Source organism: Andrena cerasifolii, chromosome 12 (genome assembly GCF_050908995.1).
Source record: "Andrena cerasifolii isolate SP2316 chromosome 12, iyAndCera1_principal, whole genome shotgun sequence".
NCBI lineage: Eukaryota > Metazoa > Arthropoda > Insecta > Hymenoptera > Andrenidae > Andrena > Andrena cerasifolii.
Window position 1 is genome coordinate 9,784,981 of NC_135129.1, and position 15,041 is coordinate 9,800,021.

General features: G+C 43.1%; 2 protein-coding genes across 2 annotated transcripts; one reads left to right on the forward strand and one right to left on the reverse strand.

Annotated features, from left to right (window-relative positions):
* Positions 1-2,021: 2,021 nt before the first annotated feature.
* On the forward strand, positions 2,022-11,725 carry LOC143375557 (protein 5NUC). Its single transcript, XM_076824792.1, has 7 exons — positions 2,022-2,145; positions 4,917-5,164; positions 6,425-6,656; positions 7,176-7,775; positions 10,124-10,561; positions 10,627-10,816; positions 10,893-11,725. The coding sequence occupies exons 2-7, from the start codon at positions 5,025-5,027 to the stop codon at positions 11,075-11,077; spliced, it is 1,785 nt and encodes a 594-aa protein (XP_076680907.1). The 5' UTR covers positions 2,022-2,145; positions 4,917-5,024; the 3' UTR covers positions 11,078-11,725.
* Positions 11,213-14,731, reverse strand: LOC143375555 (protein-lysine N-methyltransferase SMYD4). Its single transcript, XM_076824787.1, has 6 exons — positions 14,229-14,731; positions 12,832-13,921; positions 12,496-12,773; positions 12,228-12,386; positions 11,726-11,869; positions 11,213-11,642 (listed from the first exon to the last, which is right to left on the reverse strand). The coding sequence occupies exons 2-6, from the start codon at positions 13,904-13,906 to the stop codon at positions 11,376-11,378; spliced, it is 1,923 nt and encodes a 640-aa protein (XP_076680902.1). The 5' UTR covers positions 13,907-13,921; positions 14,229-14,731; the 3' UTR covers positions 11,213-11,375.
* Between the last annotated feature and the right edge of the window lie 310 nt (positions 14,732-15,041).

Below are 15,041 nucleotides of genomic sequence, written 5' to 3' on the forward strand. Positions count from 1 at the left end.
CGCGCACCGTTTCTCAGGCCTGGTAGCTTTCAGTAAATTGCGATTAAATTCTGCACCCATAAACGTCAGACTGATTAAGCGGCGATTTACTTAGAAGTCGCCCACGAGTTTCTCGTTTTAATATTAACGCGAGTCTAAACTGAATGCGAAGGGAACAGCCTCGAAGGACATTGGTGAGTGGAGCTTCGTGAATTCCTCGACGAGTGCCATCCGTCAGGGAATATTGAAAAATGCGCTTCCCGCAGACTCGGAGGAGCCAAAGAACAACGCTAAACGACGCTCGCCGTCCTGGCATGTTGACAAGAAGATGATTCTATATCGGAATCCTGGTCATGTGTCGCGCTCAATAACACCGCGATTGTCATCGGAGAGTAATAAAACGAACGTGCAGTTAAATCGAAACCGAGGCAACCAGATGCGAGTGTCAACCTTGGTCTCAGAATTCGCGATAAAGCGGCATTAAACCTCTTATCTGATGGCGAAGGCACGCAACTAAAGGACACCTTCTCCTTTCTAGACTTTCGAGCACGCGCTCCGCGCGCTCGCGGCGCCAGAAACAAAAAAGAAATTAAGGGAAAGTCTAAGTTGATTACTTCTCCGATGCCTCCGCGGTTAATTGAAATTGAGTGGACATTTGAAGAATTTAGAAAGCCTGTTTTCGCGTCGATCGGAGGATGGAGGGGGGTTAATATTGAGCTTGTAAAGGTGGCGTGAAAATTTTTTTAGAGAAACGAGCCGTTGGGGGCTTCTGGTCTTGAGAACGCGGAGGCTGTCGAGCTCGGTTGGCAGTTCGAGGGTGAGAAATCGGCGGATAAGTAGTTGTTTCCTAATCAACGGTAGGGATTGCCGAGATAAGCGGAGGGATCGACGGGAACAGGCATAATTTCCACCGTCTGGTTCCGTTTACAATCGTGGATGCGGGGCGTTGAAATCTCTGATAAGATAGCGTTGCGAAAGAAATGGCTACTTTGGTGCTCCTGCCCCCTATTGTTAAAGTGCAACGAGCCCAGGTGGCTCGAAACGAGGGAGAATTATTCGTGGAAAGAACAGTGTCTCGATTTTTTTGAAGCTGCGATATCGGGGGTTAATTACAAAGTTATCTGCTGGTGATCAGCGAAATTGTTATTGTCACGAGACAATATAGACGCGTTTGTCTTTAAAATTCGCGCACTCCAAGTCTGATAAAGAAGATACTGTGTAAACCTATCGTCGTTCTTATCATTTTCGAAATCGAACATACCAGATAGACCATTCATTAATGTTTCTAGAGAATCCACAGTAATTGCTCCAGCAAGGACGCTTAGCAACAGTAGGGGAGACCTGGGGGGGGAGGCTAGTTGATACGTTACTCTGTTTTCAATTTTTTTCATTTTTTATTTGAATTAATTACTTAATAATAAATGTGCCAAAATATAATTTGGAGAATTTGAGAAAATATATACAGAATGAATGAAAAAATGTTATTTGGACGATCAATTTGGATGCATCAGAACTATTTACTTTTTCAAAACAGTTAAAAACCACTGCTAACATCAAGGTACTTACACAGATGGACGCTGGATCGTAGTAAAGAATGAACAACAAACTTCACGTATCTCGCTGAAATGGAGCTACATATACAGGGTGTCGAGATAATTCGTCCGTGTCAACTAGCCCCGGCCTCCCCTACCGGTTCGAACAAAAATACTCGCGATACACTCGAACCCGTCGCTACCTCCGCCAAACAAATGAGAAAAGAGTCCCTCCCGAAGGCAAGCAAAGTACATACACTCTACCAAAGCCATCTCATCTACCCTTCCCCGCTTCCCAACAATCTCCCTTACCTCCCATCAAATCCCCGAAACCACCAACGCCTTTCGTCACCCACCTTCCCTCCGAACTCAGCTGACTTATCGAGCACGCGGCAGTGAAAGTGGAAAATTGCGCGGGAAATGAAGCGCTCGCGCGATAGGCACCGCTCGACCGATTCCCCCGATGAAAATTCGCGGTGGCGAATCGCGCGCGAGTTATCGGGGGCGAACGAAGGCTCCACGGAGCTTTTGGGCCGACGATCGCGTTCAGTTGACGCTGGTCGCTCGGCAAAATCGGCTCGGCACGCTCGGCTCGCTGGTGATCGCGTTGCGCAATCGGCCGCCGAATCGTCCGGTAAACGAACCCTGGCCACACGCTGGTGATTGGCGTCGCGTGCAGCTACCTCTAGTACCGAACCCGAGTGTCCCCACGTATTTTTAGATAGACGAGGAGCGCGCGTCGATCGGTGCACATCCGCACTTCCGACGACGGTCTCAGATGTTTGGCGGCAGCTCGCGGGCTGCCAGATAGCACAGGTGCTACCTTGGCAATTCATCGCGATTTCTTCTGTTGACACTTGATGCCAATTAATGCTGTTTAGCGGGGAACGCTTGTGGGATGTGGATGAAGCGAATGAAGTGAATGAAGCGGACGAAGTAGACGAAGTCTCCTGCAGAGCTCAGCTCTGGGGACAGGTGACGCGAATTGGTCCTCGAAACTGAGTTACAGAGACGTTGATAGGGGACCATTTATCTTAGTTTCAGTGGTTTGGTAAGCGATATGTCCAAGGTTAGCTTTGAACTGATTATTATATTGGTGCGGGATGTGTGCTTCTAAGTAGCTGTGCGTGAAGTGGAGGTATTGGTGGCTTTGGTTGGTTTGTATGGAACGTACGAGCAATTTAATGAATGACAATTAAAACTGGGTGTACGGTGCTATACCCACTGCTCGATACTATTTTTATAAATGCCCAAGAAAAGGCACAGAGGACAGAGAAAGCAATTTTAATACACGAGATTTGCGTACAACTTTGGGAAACTTCTAACGAGGGCCAATTCATTGTGATATTTTTTTAACGATAAACTTTGTCGCTTTGAACAGTCACTTGTTCACTAATTCTTAAATTTGTAACATTACGCCCTCTTCTTTCAACTAATAATTGATTGTTTCAAACAAGATGACTATTTACTTTACATGAATTTCGTTTAACTTTTCCCGTGACCAGTCAGCTATAAATAGTATCCAGCAGTTCTTTGATCAGAGACGTTTGTGGTATATCCGAGCAGTACGTACTTAGCTTTGAGGAAAGGAGCTTCTTGATCGCAAACAGTTACTTTTGTAAATGCACATAAGAACAGAACTGCATACGTATTTTCGCGGGTAAAATTGGATTGTCATTACCATTTCAGTATAATAGTAACGCTTCTTTATCTCCAGGGAAACATCCAACTAAGTGTCAGCTTATTGTTATATAAAACCACTGATAAGACACGAGATTAAATGAATTCACACTGTAGAAACTTATCTGGACTGAAATCGCGAAGAACTCTTCTTGAAATATCATATATCCACGCATGTCAGGGTCTCTAACAAAGTTTCATTCAAGACGCACAGAAACTCTTTCAGCTACTTACTCCCAAATTATCCCACTTACAGTAGCTCGCGAAACTAATCCAGCACCCTTTAAAACAGTGTAACTATTCAAAAATTGGTCCAAACGACTTGATCTTTTTCCTGAAGCTAGAAGGATTAGTTTACTTAAATCCGCAAACGGGATTTATAAAATTTTCATTACAGGCTCAGATAAAAAATTGAAAAAGCGACTGTTTTCACTCTTTTCCTCCCTATGCCGACCAATCGTAATATTTTCCCAAAATCACCAAACACGTCACCTAAATAGTAAACTAATCCTTCTAGCTTCCTAACACCTACATAATACCTTCCCGGGACCAGCTTGGCACATTAGCAGCTGTCCACGCGACACCGTAACACCTACTGTTACCATTGATTGCCACTATGTCAAGAATGCCACCTCCGCAAGCCCACTGCTCCGATTATCAAACATTTCTTCCAAACACTGTCCCAGGAATTTCGCATTCATTCTTACGTAGGAATCCCACTGTTTGCGGGACTCCCGTTGACTGCTAACAGATATCTCTTCGCGAGTCGAATTTCAATAAAAAAAAAAGAAAGCGCATTCTCCATTCGGAAGCCATCGCCGAGTCACCGCATGGAACTTCTCCATTGCCAACTCTGCGCTGAATCGCAGAAACCGTCACCGGTCAGATTAACTTCACCCGCTAATTGATCGCGATTGCGCCAAGAACGGAGTTTACCCGTCCGGATCGAACGAATCGAAAAGCTGCAGCCCGTTATCGTCACCGAATGACGCAGAACCCCGCGCTCTCCATTCGAAAACGCCGGCTGGCAGCATCCGCCGCGTTTCGCAAGGAATCGTGCGAACACCCCTGTCACGGACGACGGGTCTTCAATTATTGCCGCAACGTCCCACTTCGGAATGGAGATCGTAAACCTTTTCCCATGGGCAGATTCTATTTTGCAACGTTAACGATCGCCCACGCCTCGCCTCTCGCAAACGTCCCCTGACGCTTTTCACCATCGAGATTAGAAGCCCGTCCTCGGTTTTAAAGATTGTCTCGCAGCGTTCCGATGAGAGCTGGATGTTAATGACCCAGAAAATCGACAGCGTCGGTTTATTATTGAAACGAGGTTCTCCTTGAAGCCCGGAATTAATGAACTAGAACGTTGGAAACGTCGGGGCTCAGATGTGCTTCTATGCGTATCGTAGTTCTGACGAAGCGGCTTCGAAGGCTTTGGTAAACGACGCAGTGGTAGATAAAGAAGTTTCGAAAACAAAACAATTTAGGTAATTAAAGCGTTGAAAGAACTAGGAAACTCGAAATGTTGGGGCTCACTTTCTCAGAAGCGGTTCTTCGTTAAAAAAAAAACCACGTCTCACCATGCACGGAATCGATGGAATTGCCGTGGTAGCTAATTTTCATGCCCTCCCCTACCCCCTCGCGACCTGCTTGATAGTCCCGCTCGCGATGACGCGGGCGAGTTCGCGGCTTATCGGTGACCACTGTTTCTCTCTTTCTTAATAGGCACGCGTTATCGAGGCGGCGCTTCACGTCACCTTACAAAACACGTGATAAAGAGACGGCACGATAGTCGAACGGAGACACGAGCGAGCTTTGATTACCCGCCTGGAAATGGAGAAAGCGCTGGGAGCTTGGATCGCTGTTTGCTGCGCACTCGCGATGCTCTCCAGCCAGGCCCTTGGGAACCCTGTAGCAAGCAAAGATGCCGGGCTCACGATTCGAATCGTTCACACGAACGACATGCATTCGAGGTAACTGTGATTCCTTGGAAGAAATTGGAATGGGACAGTGGACGCTCGTGGCTAATCAGAAGGGCATCGGTTTCACTTCGAACTTTACGTCCGAGTAGAGGGAGGAATTCCCCTTGTAAAGGGAGAAGAAGAATGCTATTTTTCGCAGGATATTCAACACCTCGGATTTAAATTCTTCGCAGCCATCCCTCGTGTACAGTAGGCTGTCCCTTCTTTATACGTCTGGAAATTTTTTATTTCGTATTTCTTTGCCCTCACCCCCTATGGTTCCATTAAGGGGGTATTCTGCTCCGGCGAGTCGTTTTCGTCGCGTTATTTCGGGATTTCTTTTACAAAGAACCCGGAAATTTTATTATTATTCTGTTTATTGCTATATGATTGTTGATATTTAAACTGTCTTTACAAATTTTGTCAATGGGGGATAATTAAAATCAAACGCAGTTGACCGCGTTAAAGTAATCGCGAGGAAAAAAACATGGGGTCACTGCGGCCATGATTAGGCTCGTTCTGGTGATTTGAAACAAAAAATGTATAGAGATTCTTTATTTGTATGCCTTTGGCTATAGGCGGTACCAGAATGATATACAAATATTGAAAATTAAGCAAGTGACGGCGGTTTGAATATTAAGTTTCGATTTTCGCACTTTTATTTCAACTTTAAAGGTCTGTGAAAGTTTATAAAAAATTAAAGAAAAAAATAAAACCGACTTGAAACAAATAAAAATGCACTAAAAAGTAAAAAATAATTTAATCCCTTATTTAATCTACGACTCTCATATTTTTTAAGTCGGCGTCAGATTTACACAGTGCAAATGATGAGACGTCGACTTGAAAAGTATAAGAGTCGTAGGTTAAATAAGGGATTAAATTATTTTCTACTTTTTAGTATATTTTTATGTTTTTGAAGTCGGTTTTAATTTTTTTTTAAATTTTTTTTATTTTTTACTTTTTAGTTTTATGTATACTGTATACTGACACAACTTGCTTAGGAAATATGCGCGTACGTACGTAACATAATAATAATTAGGTGACAATAGTTTTTATTATTAACCAGAACTGGCAAAATATTGGGCCAAGATTGATGCAGTGTAGGATGAGACCACCGGGGCATCGCCCTCTTTCGAATAAAAAAAAAGATCATCAAAATCGGTCCATTTGCTGAGGAGTTATGCGGGAACAAACATATAGTAAAAAAAAAGCATACGTGCGTAGTGTGGTACACTCGCGACAGACACCACGAGAGAAGCTTCTTATCCACAGATTCGACGAGACGTCGAGGATGTCGAGCGTCTGCCCGCCGAAGGATGCGCAGGCGGGAAAGTGCTACGGAGGGTTTGCGAGGATAGCGACCTTGGTCAGGCAGGCGAGGGCATCGCCGATGCCCTGCCTCTTCCTCAACGCCGGGGACACTTACCAAGGGTCCATGTGGTACAACGTGTACAAGTGGAAAGTGGTCGCCAAGTTCCTGAACCTTCTGGCACCAGACGCGGTGGTATGTCCAGAAACCATCAGATTTCAGACATTCAGAGCAAAAAGGGACTAATTGTAAGCCACATCTCTTGCGAAAATTCAGTTAATAGCAACAATGTATTCCACCACCTAAAATAGCAAACATTTTTTTCCGACGTGGGTTAATCCGTTTTTGCTTTGTTGTTGAAAAAAAGATGTTTCATTTTACTTTACTTCCACCATTTTTTTTAAATAAAAAGCTAAACTAACAAGTTTAAATAGTAAAGTAAACGTTTTTCGAAATGCGGCATCTCTCCTAAAGAAGGATATTTTTAGTTTCAATTTTTCAAGATTTATTTCGAACAGTGTGTTTCCTTGGAAATAATTTTCTTTGCAAAATTTAGGTATGGCGAGAGTTTTGCGCAAGCTGCGGCAACTCTCCCATAATTACCCTATGTCGCAGACGTCCATCAGTTTTTTAACACCCTGTACAGCTGTACTGTGCTTGCAATGAAGCGCCGAAATTCCGTTCGGAGGCTAAGTTACTGGTTTCTCGTCGCAGAGTCTGGGTAACCACGAGTTCGACGACGGCGTGGCCGGCCTGGTGCCGTTTATCCAGAACGCCACGTTCCCCATAGTGACCTCGAACCTGGACCTGAGCAAGCAACCGGACCTGGCAGCCACGAAGCTGCTGAACAGCACGGTGCTGACGGTGAACGGGACTAAGATCGGCGTGATCGGCTACCTGACGCCGGAGACGAAGATGATCTCGAGCACGGACGACGTGATCTTCCTCGACGAGGTGACCACCGTGCGCAGGGAGGCTGAGGAGCTGAAGAGGCAGGGCGTGAAGATCCTCATCGCCCTGGGTCACTCCGGCTTCGAGACGGACAAGAAGATCGCCAGAGAAGTGGAGGACATCGACATTGTGATCGGCGGCCACACGAACACCTTCCTCTACAACGGCCAGAAGCCCGACCTGGAGGAGCCGGAAGGCTTCTACCCCACGGAGGTTGTGCAGAACAGCGGGAGGAAGGTGTACGTGGTGCAGGCGTACGCGTACACCAAGTACCTGGGCAACTTTACGGTCACCTTCGATCCCCAGGGCGAGGTCACCCAAATCAAAGGCAACCCCGTGCTCGTCGACAGCAGTATCGAGCAGGTAATTTGCTTGATCCGTGTTTCTTTTTTATTTTGAAGCTTGGGGGCTTGTTTGGGGTGGTGGGCTGGAAATACCGAATTGACGGAATTCAAGGACGACACCTTGTTAGGCCAGTGCAAAAGTTCCTTGCCTCACTGTCGAGTGAAATATCCTTTTTTACTACAGCTACTTCTACTGGAATAAAGAAATTTTAAAAAAAATTAAAACCCACTTCAAAAACATAAAAATGCACTAAACAGTAGGAAATAATTTTTTCATTTAATCTACGACTATCAATTTTTTATGTCGGTGCCTCGTTATTTGCACTGTGTAAATCTGGCGTCGATTTAAAAAGATTGATAGTCGTAGATTAATTAAGGGAAAAAATTATTTCTTACTTTTTAGTGCATTTCTATGTTTTTGACGTCGGTTTTAATTTTTTTATTTTTTACTTTTTAGTTATTTAAGTTACTGCATTTATTTAAAAAAAAATGATTTCTCGAATTCGCTATATGGTATATAAAATGCGAGAATACATGAAATACAAATTATGTAATGAGGCGAAGTTTGAATTAACCAGTACTGGCAAAGTATTGAGCCAATATGGATGCAGTGTAGAATAGGACCACCGGGGCATCGCCCTCTTTCGAATAAAAAAAAGATCATCAAAATCGGTGCATATGCTGAGAAGTTATGCGGGGACAAACATAAAAAAAATACATACGGGTCGAATCTATAACCTCCTCTTCTTTGAAGTCGGTTAAAAATGGCAAAAGATCATAGATCAAAATTGCAACATATGTTTACTTCTAATTCAGAGTTTGGATGCGACCGAACTTTTGCACCCGCGTAATAAATAAACTGACCACCAAAAACGTCGCGAAGATGTATCGTTCCAAAGAGCTGCTACTAGCTATCGGTTTCTAAAAGTCACTCGTGAAAGCTGCCAGAGAAGCATATCATATGCAACTCTAAACCCGCATAAATCATTGTCAGGAAGCTATTAAATCACGAACAAACACGGGAATCCCTAATGACCGTATAATACGAGGTAGCATACCTAATGAATCACCGATAACTCGGCCATCAAAAACATTCCATCCACAAAGCTTGTAGCTGAAAGATGCTGCACGTCTACGTATAACCAATCAACTCTACAATCGTACATATAACCCACAGCTAAATATTAATTCCACACATTCCACTAATAGCTTCCCTACGAAGCTACAAGTGGTCATAAAGAAAAGTACCGAAATTGATTAATAATTCACTTGTGCTTTATGGGCCGAGAGCGTTTAAATCATTCACAAACTCATCATCCTCCGTTACGCGATCACATTGAACGGCGTAATGGAGAATTCATTCGCTAAACAAATTATCCTAATCGATTCTCTACTTTATCTACCGCGGTACGGTGTAGCCCCTTAAGGTTGATGTCTGCACTGCACCGCCTACATACGTTTGCGCCAGAAAATTCGCTCAAGTTAATAGGAATGCATGATACTAGTAGAGGTGGCACGACCGAGCTGCGCGAGAGAGAAAGCTAGCGCGTGCGACAAGGATAGAGCTACTTTCGTGCCACTATCTCTGCTTATGCGCTCCTGCTGCCTCCTCGCTCCTGGTGGCAAAAGAGCGGGATGCGAGGAGGTGGCATCGCTCAGCTGTGCGCGAGAAAGAGAGAGAGAGGTGGCGTGTGCGACACAGATGGAGATACGATCGTGCCACTAACTTTGATTATGCAAGCCTGGTGCTTTCGTGCTCCGGGTAGCAGGAGCGCATAGTGCGAAGGAGTGGCGATGAAAGCGAGAGGGAACGATGTTTAGAAAAGGAGACACGCAGAACGCGCGGGTTTCTTTAAACTTTAATTGACAAGTGTATCATATTATAGAATATAATTTCTTCCGGGTTATTTAGCTAATTTGGACTGAGGGAAACAAGGGTTGGTGCAGAATGTAAGCAACAGTGTATAGATTTAACTGCAGTTATGATTGAGCAGGAATTATGCGAGGGAAGTTTGTAATTTATTGGTCAATGGGGATTTTTATATAGTGTTTGTAATTATTTAGGCTTTTGGAATCGAAATAGTGGAAATTTACCAGTGGCGAATTTAAAGAGAAAGGCCCAGCTGGCAAACGTTCGCGCGGCCCATTTTTGAATGAAAAATGAAGAGGTAGTTTACTAAAAACGGGCTAACAATAAGTGTAGTAGTACAGAAAAAAAACTATAGTGTTTGGATAAAATCATAATTTTTTTCTTGAGAATGGAACCCTGAGGGGAGCTTTCTGAGCAATTTGCATGCATTTGCAATTGTATCGTAAAATATATCTCTTATCCTAGTGAACACTCTCTTATTTGTCAATTTCGAACAGGCGACAGACATTTTGAAGGATCTGGACGAAATGAGAGGAGCCATCCAGAACGTGAGTACGACCGTAGTCGGGAAGACGCGCGTCCTCCTGGAAGGAGACAGCAAAGTCTGCAGACGCAGGGAATGCAACCTGGGCAATTTGATCACAGACGCTATGATCGATTACCACGCCGGTGAATACGGAGGGAAAATAGGCTGGACTGACGCTGCTATAGCTTTCCAGAACGGTGGCAGCATTAGGACCTCCATCACTAGAGACAACGACGACCAAGTTACTATGGGAGAGATTCTCAGCGTGCTACCATTCCACAATATAATCCTGAAGGCTCCGCTTACTGGAGAACTGATCCAGTCCGTTCTAGAGTGGAGCGTTCAGAGTCTGGAGATGAACAACACTGCGAACCTGTTCGGCGCATTCGTGCAGTTCTCTGGGCTTCAGGTATGTATTCGACTGCGCTTTAAAAATTCTTATTAGAACACCAATGACGAGGTATTCCCATGCAGGTGGTCTACGATCTGTCTCGCCCGAAGAATTCAAGAGTGGTCTCGGTGCAGGTGCAGTGCGCATCTTGTGACATTCCAGCGTACAGCGAACTTGAAAGAAACAAAACCTATAATGTACTTCTGTCTGATTTTATGCAGAGCGGTGGCGATGGGTATGTTATGCTAAAGGATCTCAAGACTCAATCTCTCGGTACGTTTAACAATAAAATAGCTTTCAACGCTTACCGATGCTCGACAAAGATAACAAATGTAACATTTAATTACAGGTATCACTGTAGCAGATGCACTGGTCAAATACTTCCAGAAGCATAGCCCGGTGCATTCTGGTGTTGAATGGAGAATAAGCTATGCAAGCAGCAAAAATGAGCACAGTGGTTCCGACAATTTACATCAGTCTATTAGATTGATCATTCTGTTACCGATAGTTATAAGTTGGCTATTCGTAAGATAGCTACGCGAAGATACGTTTTGAGCAATCAGACTCAGCAATATTTAAAACTTTATAATTTATATAGGTTTTTATACGCGACGTGTCTCTGCGAATTATCTTTTAATTAAGGACAAAGGGGGTATCGAATTAACGCTATTTGTATTCTGAACACTTTTTATTCGTCTACATTCAAAACTCCATTAGACCGTACTTAAAACATAAAATACAATACACATTTTGAACGAGTACAAATAATACTTAGGTATGGACATATTTTGTGTACTTATATAGACATACTGGTATTTGTCAGAGCATCGTATTACGCCGATTGCACAGCTTGTAGTTTAGGAATTTCTCGTTTGTTACCGTACAGATCGTAAACGCGCTTCAATGTCTCCACGACGTTGTTCATTTCTTCGCAAGGCATCGGTACCAGATTGTATATAACTGTAATCATTTGCAATAGGTCGTCTACGATGTGAGGTTTATCTATTATGTTCCCTTTGGTAGCAAGATCGACGTATGTGTTGAATTTCCTTAGCACGTGATTGATCGTATTCTCGTCTTTCTTTGTCTTCACCAATTCCTACGGTAGAGCGTACCAAAAATTAATTTTCACATGCCCAGATGTAGGTGTATCAATTTACATTAAACAATCTAGTAACTCACTCTGAACGACTTTAGATTGTAAAACAGTGGCCAGTCTTCCTGGCACGCTATGCACTGGCACGTAAAATGATACTGCTTCAGAAGCTCCTTCTGTCTCGTAACTTTCGGAGTAATGGCATAGTGCTGGCTGTAACTGTCGAATAACTGAAAAAGAATAATGTTTGTCAGCAGGGGCGAATTTGAAGATGTGGCGCCCCTAGGCTAACAAGCGTCTACCGCTCTTTCTCTGTGAAATACCATCAAATTTTGTAATTTAAAAGAGTCGAGGCAATTTCAAAATTAACTCAATATAGCAACTCGCAGATGATTCACTGCTAATTCGCTATATAGCGAGAGAAAAGTGAATTATTTTTAAAGCTGTCTCAAGCCTCTGTGTTTAAACCTTTTCCAATTTGTTTCCCCAAAATTTGCAGCCTATTTAGCTTACACCCAAATCCGCCCCTGTTAAAAACGCGTTATGGTAGTAGAGTTCCTACAAGCAGTTTAAGTACCCTGTACGTACCTGCTCGCCTTTCTCGATCGGGTACATGTTATAAATAATCATATGCTTCGTCCGCGAGTGCCTTTCCACATTCGAAGCGCAGCTGTGGTTAATCAAACTGAAGAATGGCATAGCTGCAATGCCACGTTCGACTGCTTCCAATCCGCACTCTTCCGAAAACTGCAAATACCAATTTGATAGTGAAATATTCAAAGCAATCTTCCATTAAGAGAAACGGCGGATTCAATTGGAACAATATAGCTATTAGAATTCTATCACTATTACGTACACTGTGTACATTACACGGGATCATCTGTTGGTGCCTTAATATAAGGCCACCGACAAATGAAACATCGGCGTTCTTCACCAGTGCAGATAAATCTTTCAACGGACTTCCGAACATGTTAGTACATGTTGCCAGGAAGTACAAAATAAAACAAGCATCTATAGATCTCCTAAAGAGATCATCCGGCGTACGTTTTTCAGTATTGGTCACGAGACCTAACAAACTTCTATATTTATCGCTTTCAAAGATTCCATTCTCAGAGAAACCTTTTGTACGTGGGTCTGAAAATGTAAACGATTAAAATATTTTTTCACGTGTAAAATATGAGAAGTTAATTACCATCGCAGCTATCGATCTTTTTTAACTCTTCTCTTAACTCCTCTAAACTCGAGCTTTCTCTCACAGCCTGCGTGGCAAGCCGTAAGCTAAACAGATCCAATTTTGTAAACTCCATCTTAAACAGAGAAGGGAATACAGAGCATTCCATGTCATGGAAATGCTTCCAATCCAAAGTCTTGCATTCTTCTGAACAGTACATAGCATGAACACAATGATTGCAAGGTATATTAGCCCAAGATACTTCTAAGCAATACGAACAATGGGTGTGCACGTTGTTAGGACTTAAGATTAACGAGTATGGCTTTTCTATGGCAATTATTTCGCCAGGATTTATTTTACGGGTAGCTACAACGTGCCTACCATACTGTTCGTTATAATTTATTGTTACTGCGTCAGTAGCGCAAGGAATCTTAGGATTACGACTCTCAATTTTAGGCAGCGGACATTCGCTCCGGGGTTTGATACCATTTATATTCTTGGACTTATGTGAATTCGATGTTCCATTTATAGACATAAGTTTTCCATTTAATTCTTTACGACTTCTCTCGTCCAATGACATTCTCTCTAACCACTGCAGTGCTTCTTTAACGGTGTCTTCCACGCCGGAATGCTTAAGAGCCTCTAAACACTCGGCTTTTCTTAGATAAAGCTTGAATTTCAAATTATCTGGATACGATAATGCCAATGCTCTGTCTATATCCTGTATGCACTCTTCATATTTGCATAATTTCTTTAAAACCGCTGATCTGTTAGCATATGCCAAAGAGAGCTGCTCGGATGAGCATGGCGCGTAAGCAACGCTGGTTGTATACAGTTTCAAAGCGGAAACGCAAGTTTCACTTGTCAATGGATTCGAAACAAACATAGTGTTGCCCTTTTCCCTTAAGGTCTGGGAATGCTTCGCATCCTTGCTATCGCCGCACACTTGAGGGATTATATCGTACTCTAGCATAATGTCAAGAGTAAATATTATACGCTCCTCATCTGTGCGTAGTGCTTTAAAATTTTTGACCAGTTCTTTATGCTTATCGACTGCTCTCAGTCTGTGGTTTAATGTATACAATACTTTCTCCATTTTAATAATAGGTAGCTGTACATAGAAACAAAATTGAACATTAGTCAGAAATTACTCTCATTATTTTCGGCTAAATTTCGTTTTAGAGAATCCAAAATTTGTCATCCATTTTTCTACCCCTTTATAGTATTTCACGAGTAGAATCCAAAAATACATGTTTCCAGTTTAGTAAATCGTTGTGTCGAAAGTTATGCGTCTGTAAAAGTGCAAAGATGGATCACAAATTTTGGGTCCCCCAAAGCGAAATTTGGCCTCATTTTACGCCAAGAATTGGTTAGACGTAATGATATACAGTCAAAAATAAAATAATATAATTACATACATCGCGTTAAATACTGCGTTATTGTAATAATACGTCGCGAAATTGAACTGCTTTATACATCAGTCTTTCGATCTCTCAACATCGATGCGCCCGTAACTTCAGGATCACGTAAACGCAATGGGGCTTGATGTTGATGGGGGTTCCTGGGAATGGGAGAGAGGGTGTACTGTGCGCGGGTGAGATGCCCGATTGGACGGCACAGGGGTAAGAGGAGTGCTCTTCGTCACGCAGTGCCGTGTTATCCGATTCGTCGATGTTTTCGCGTCGGCCAATAACGGACAATAATTTGGGAACTTTCAAGATAGGACCAATCGGACCCGCATTTCTTCCTCGTGCCATCTTCTCGGCCGCGCACAGTGGACTTAACAATGTTAAATTTGGCGAAACTTCCGAAAACCGGTCAAACCCGATTGGGCTGAAATTTTGCAAATAGCTTCATTTTGCATAAAAATAACGTTTGCGAGAAGGATTTTTGGCGACTCGAATTTTTTTTTTACCATTTCAATGCCGTTCCCTACCTTACCGACAGAGTCGAGAATAGGATACAACAGTTATTCAGTGCATTCTCCTTATTATTCTCCTGTATATACATATTTAATATCGTTCAATAATGTTGAGAATGCATTGAAGCTTGGCCCCGTGTAAACTCACATCGGTTCGCTACCATGCTTTACGCGCCCGCGAGCGGGCGCGCGCCCCCCGCCCCAAACTAGCCCAAAACCAATACTAATACCCAGTATCAAGCTGATATCTCTTTCTAAGTTGATCTCTGTTTTATAGATTTTAGGAGATTAATAAGGAGAATGCACTGAA

Excerpts from the sequence above, each read along its gene's own strand:
- LOC143375557 (XM_076824792.1), top strand. The coding sequence starts at position 5,025 with ATGGAGAAAGCGCTGGGAGCTTGGATCGCTGTTTGCTGCGCACTCGCG. Across the intron at positions 5,165-6,424 it reads ACGAACGACATGCATTCGAG|ATTCGACGAGACGTCGAGGA; the intron begins GTAACTGTGATT and ends TCTTATCCACAG. Across the intron at positions 7,776-10,123 it reads TCGACAGCAGTATCGAGCAG|GCGACAGACATTTTGAAGGA; the intron begins GTAATTTGCTTG and ends AATTTCGAACAG.
- LOC143375555 (XM_076824787.1), bottom strand. The coding sequence starts at position 13,906 with ATGGAGAAAGTATTGTATACATTAAACCACAGACTGAGAGCAGTCGAT. Across the intron at positions 12,774-12,831 it reads AAAGATCGATAGCTGCGATG|ACCCACGTACAAAAGGTTTC; the intron begins GTAATTAACTTC and ends TTACATTTTCAG. Across the intron at positions 11,870-12,227 it reads CGATCGAGAAAGGCGAGCAG|TTATTCGACAGTTACAGCCA; the intron begins GTACGTACAGGG and ends ATTCTTTTTCAG.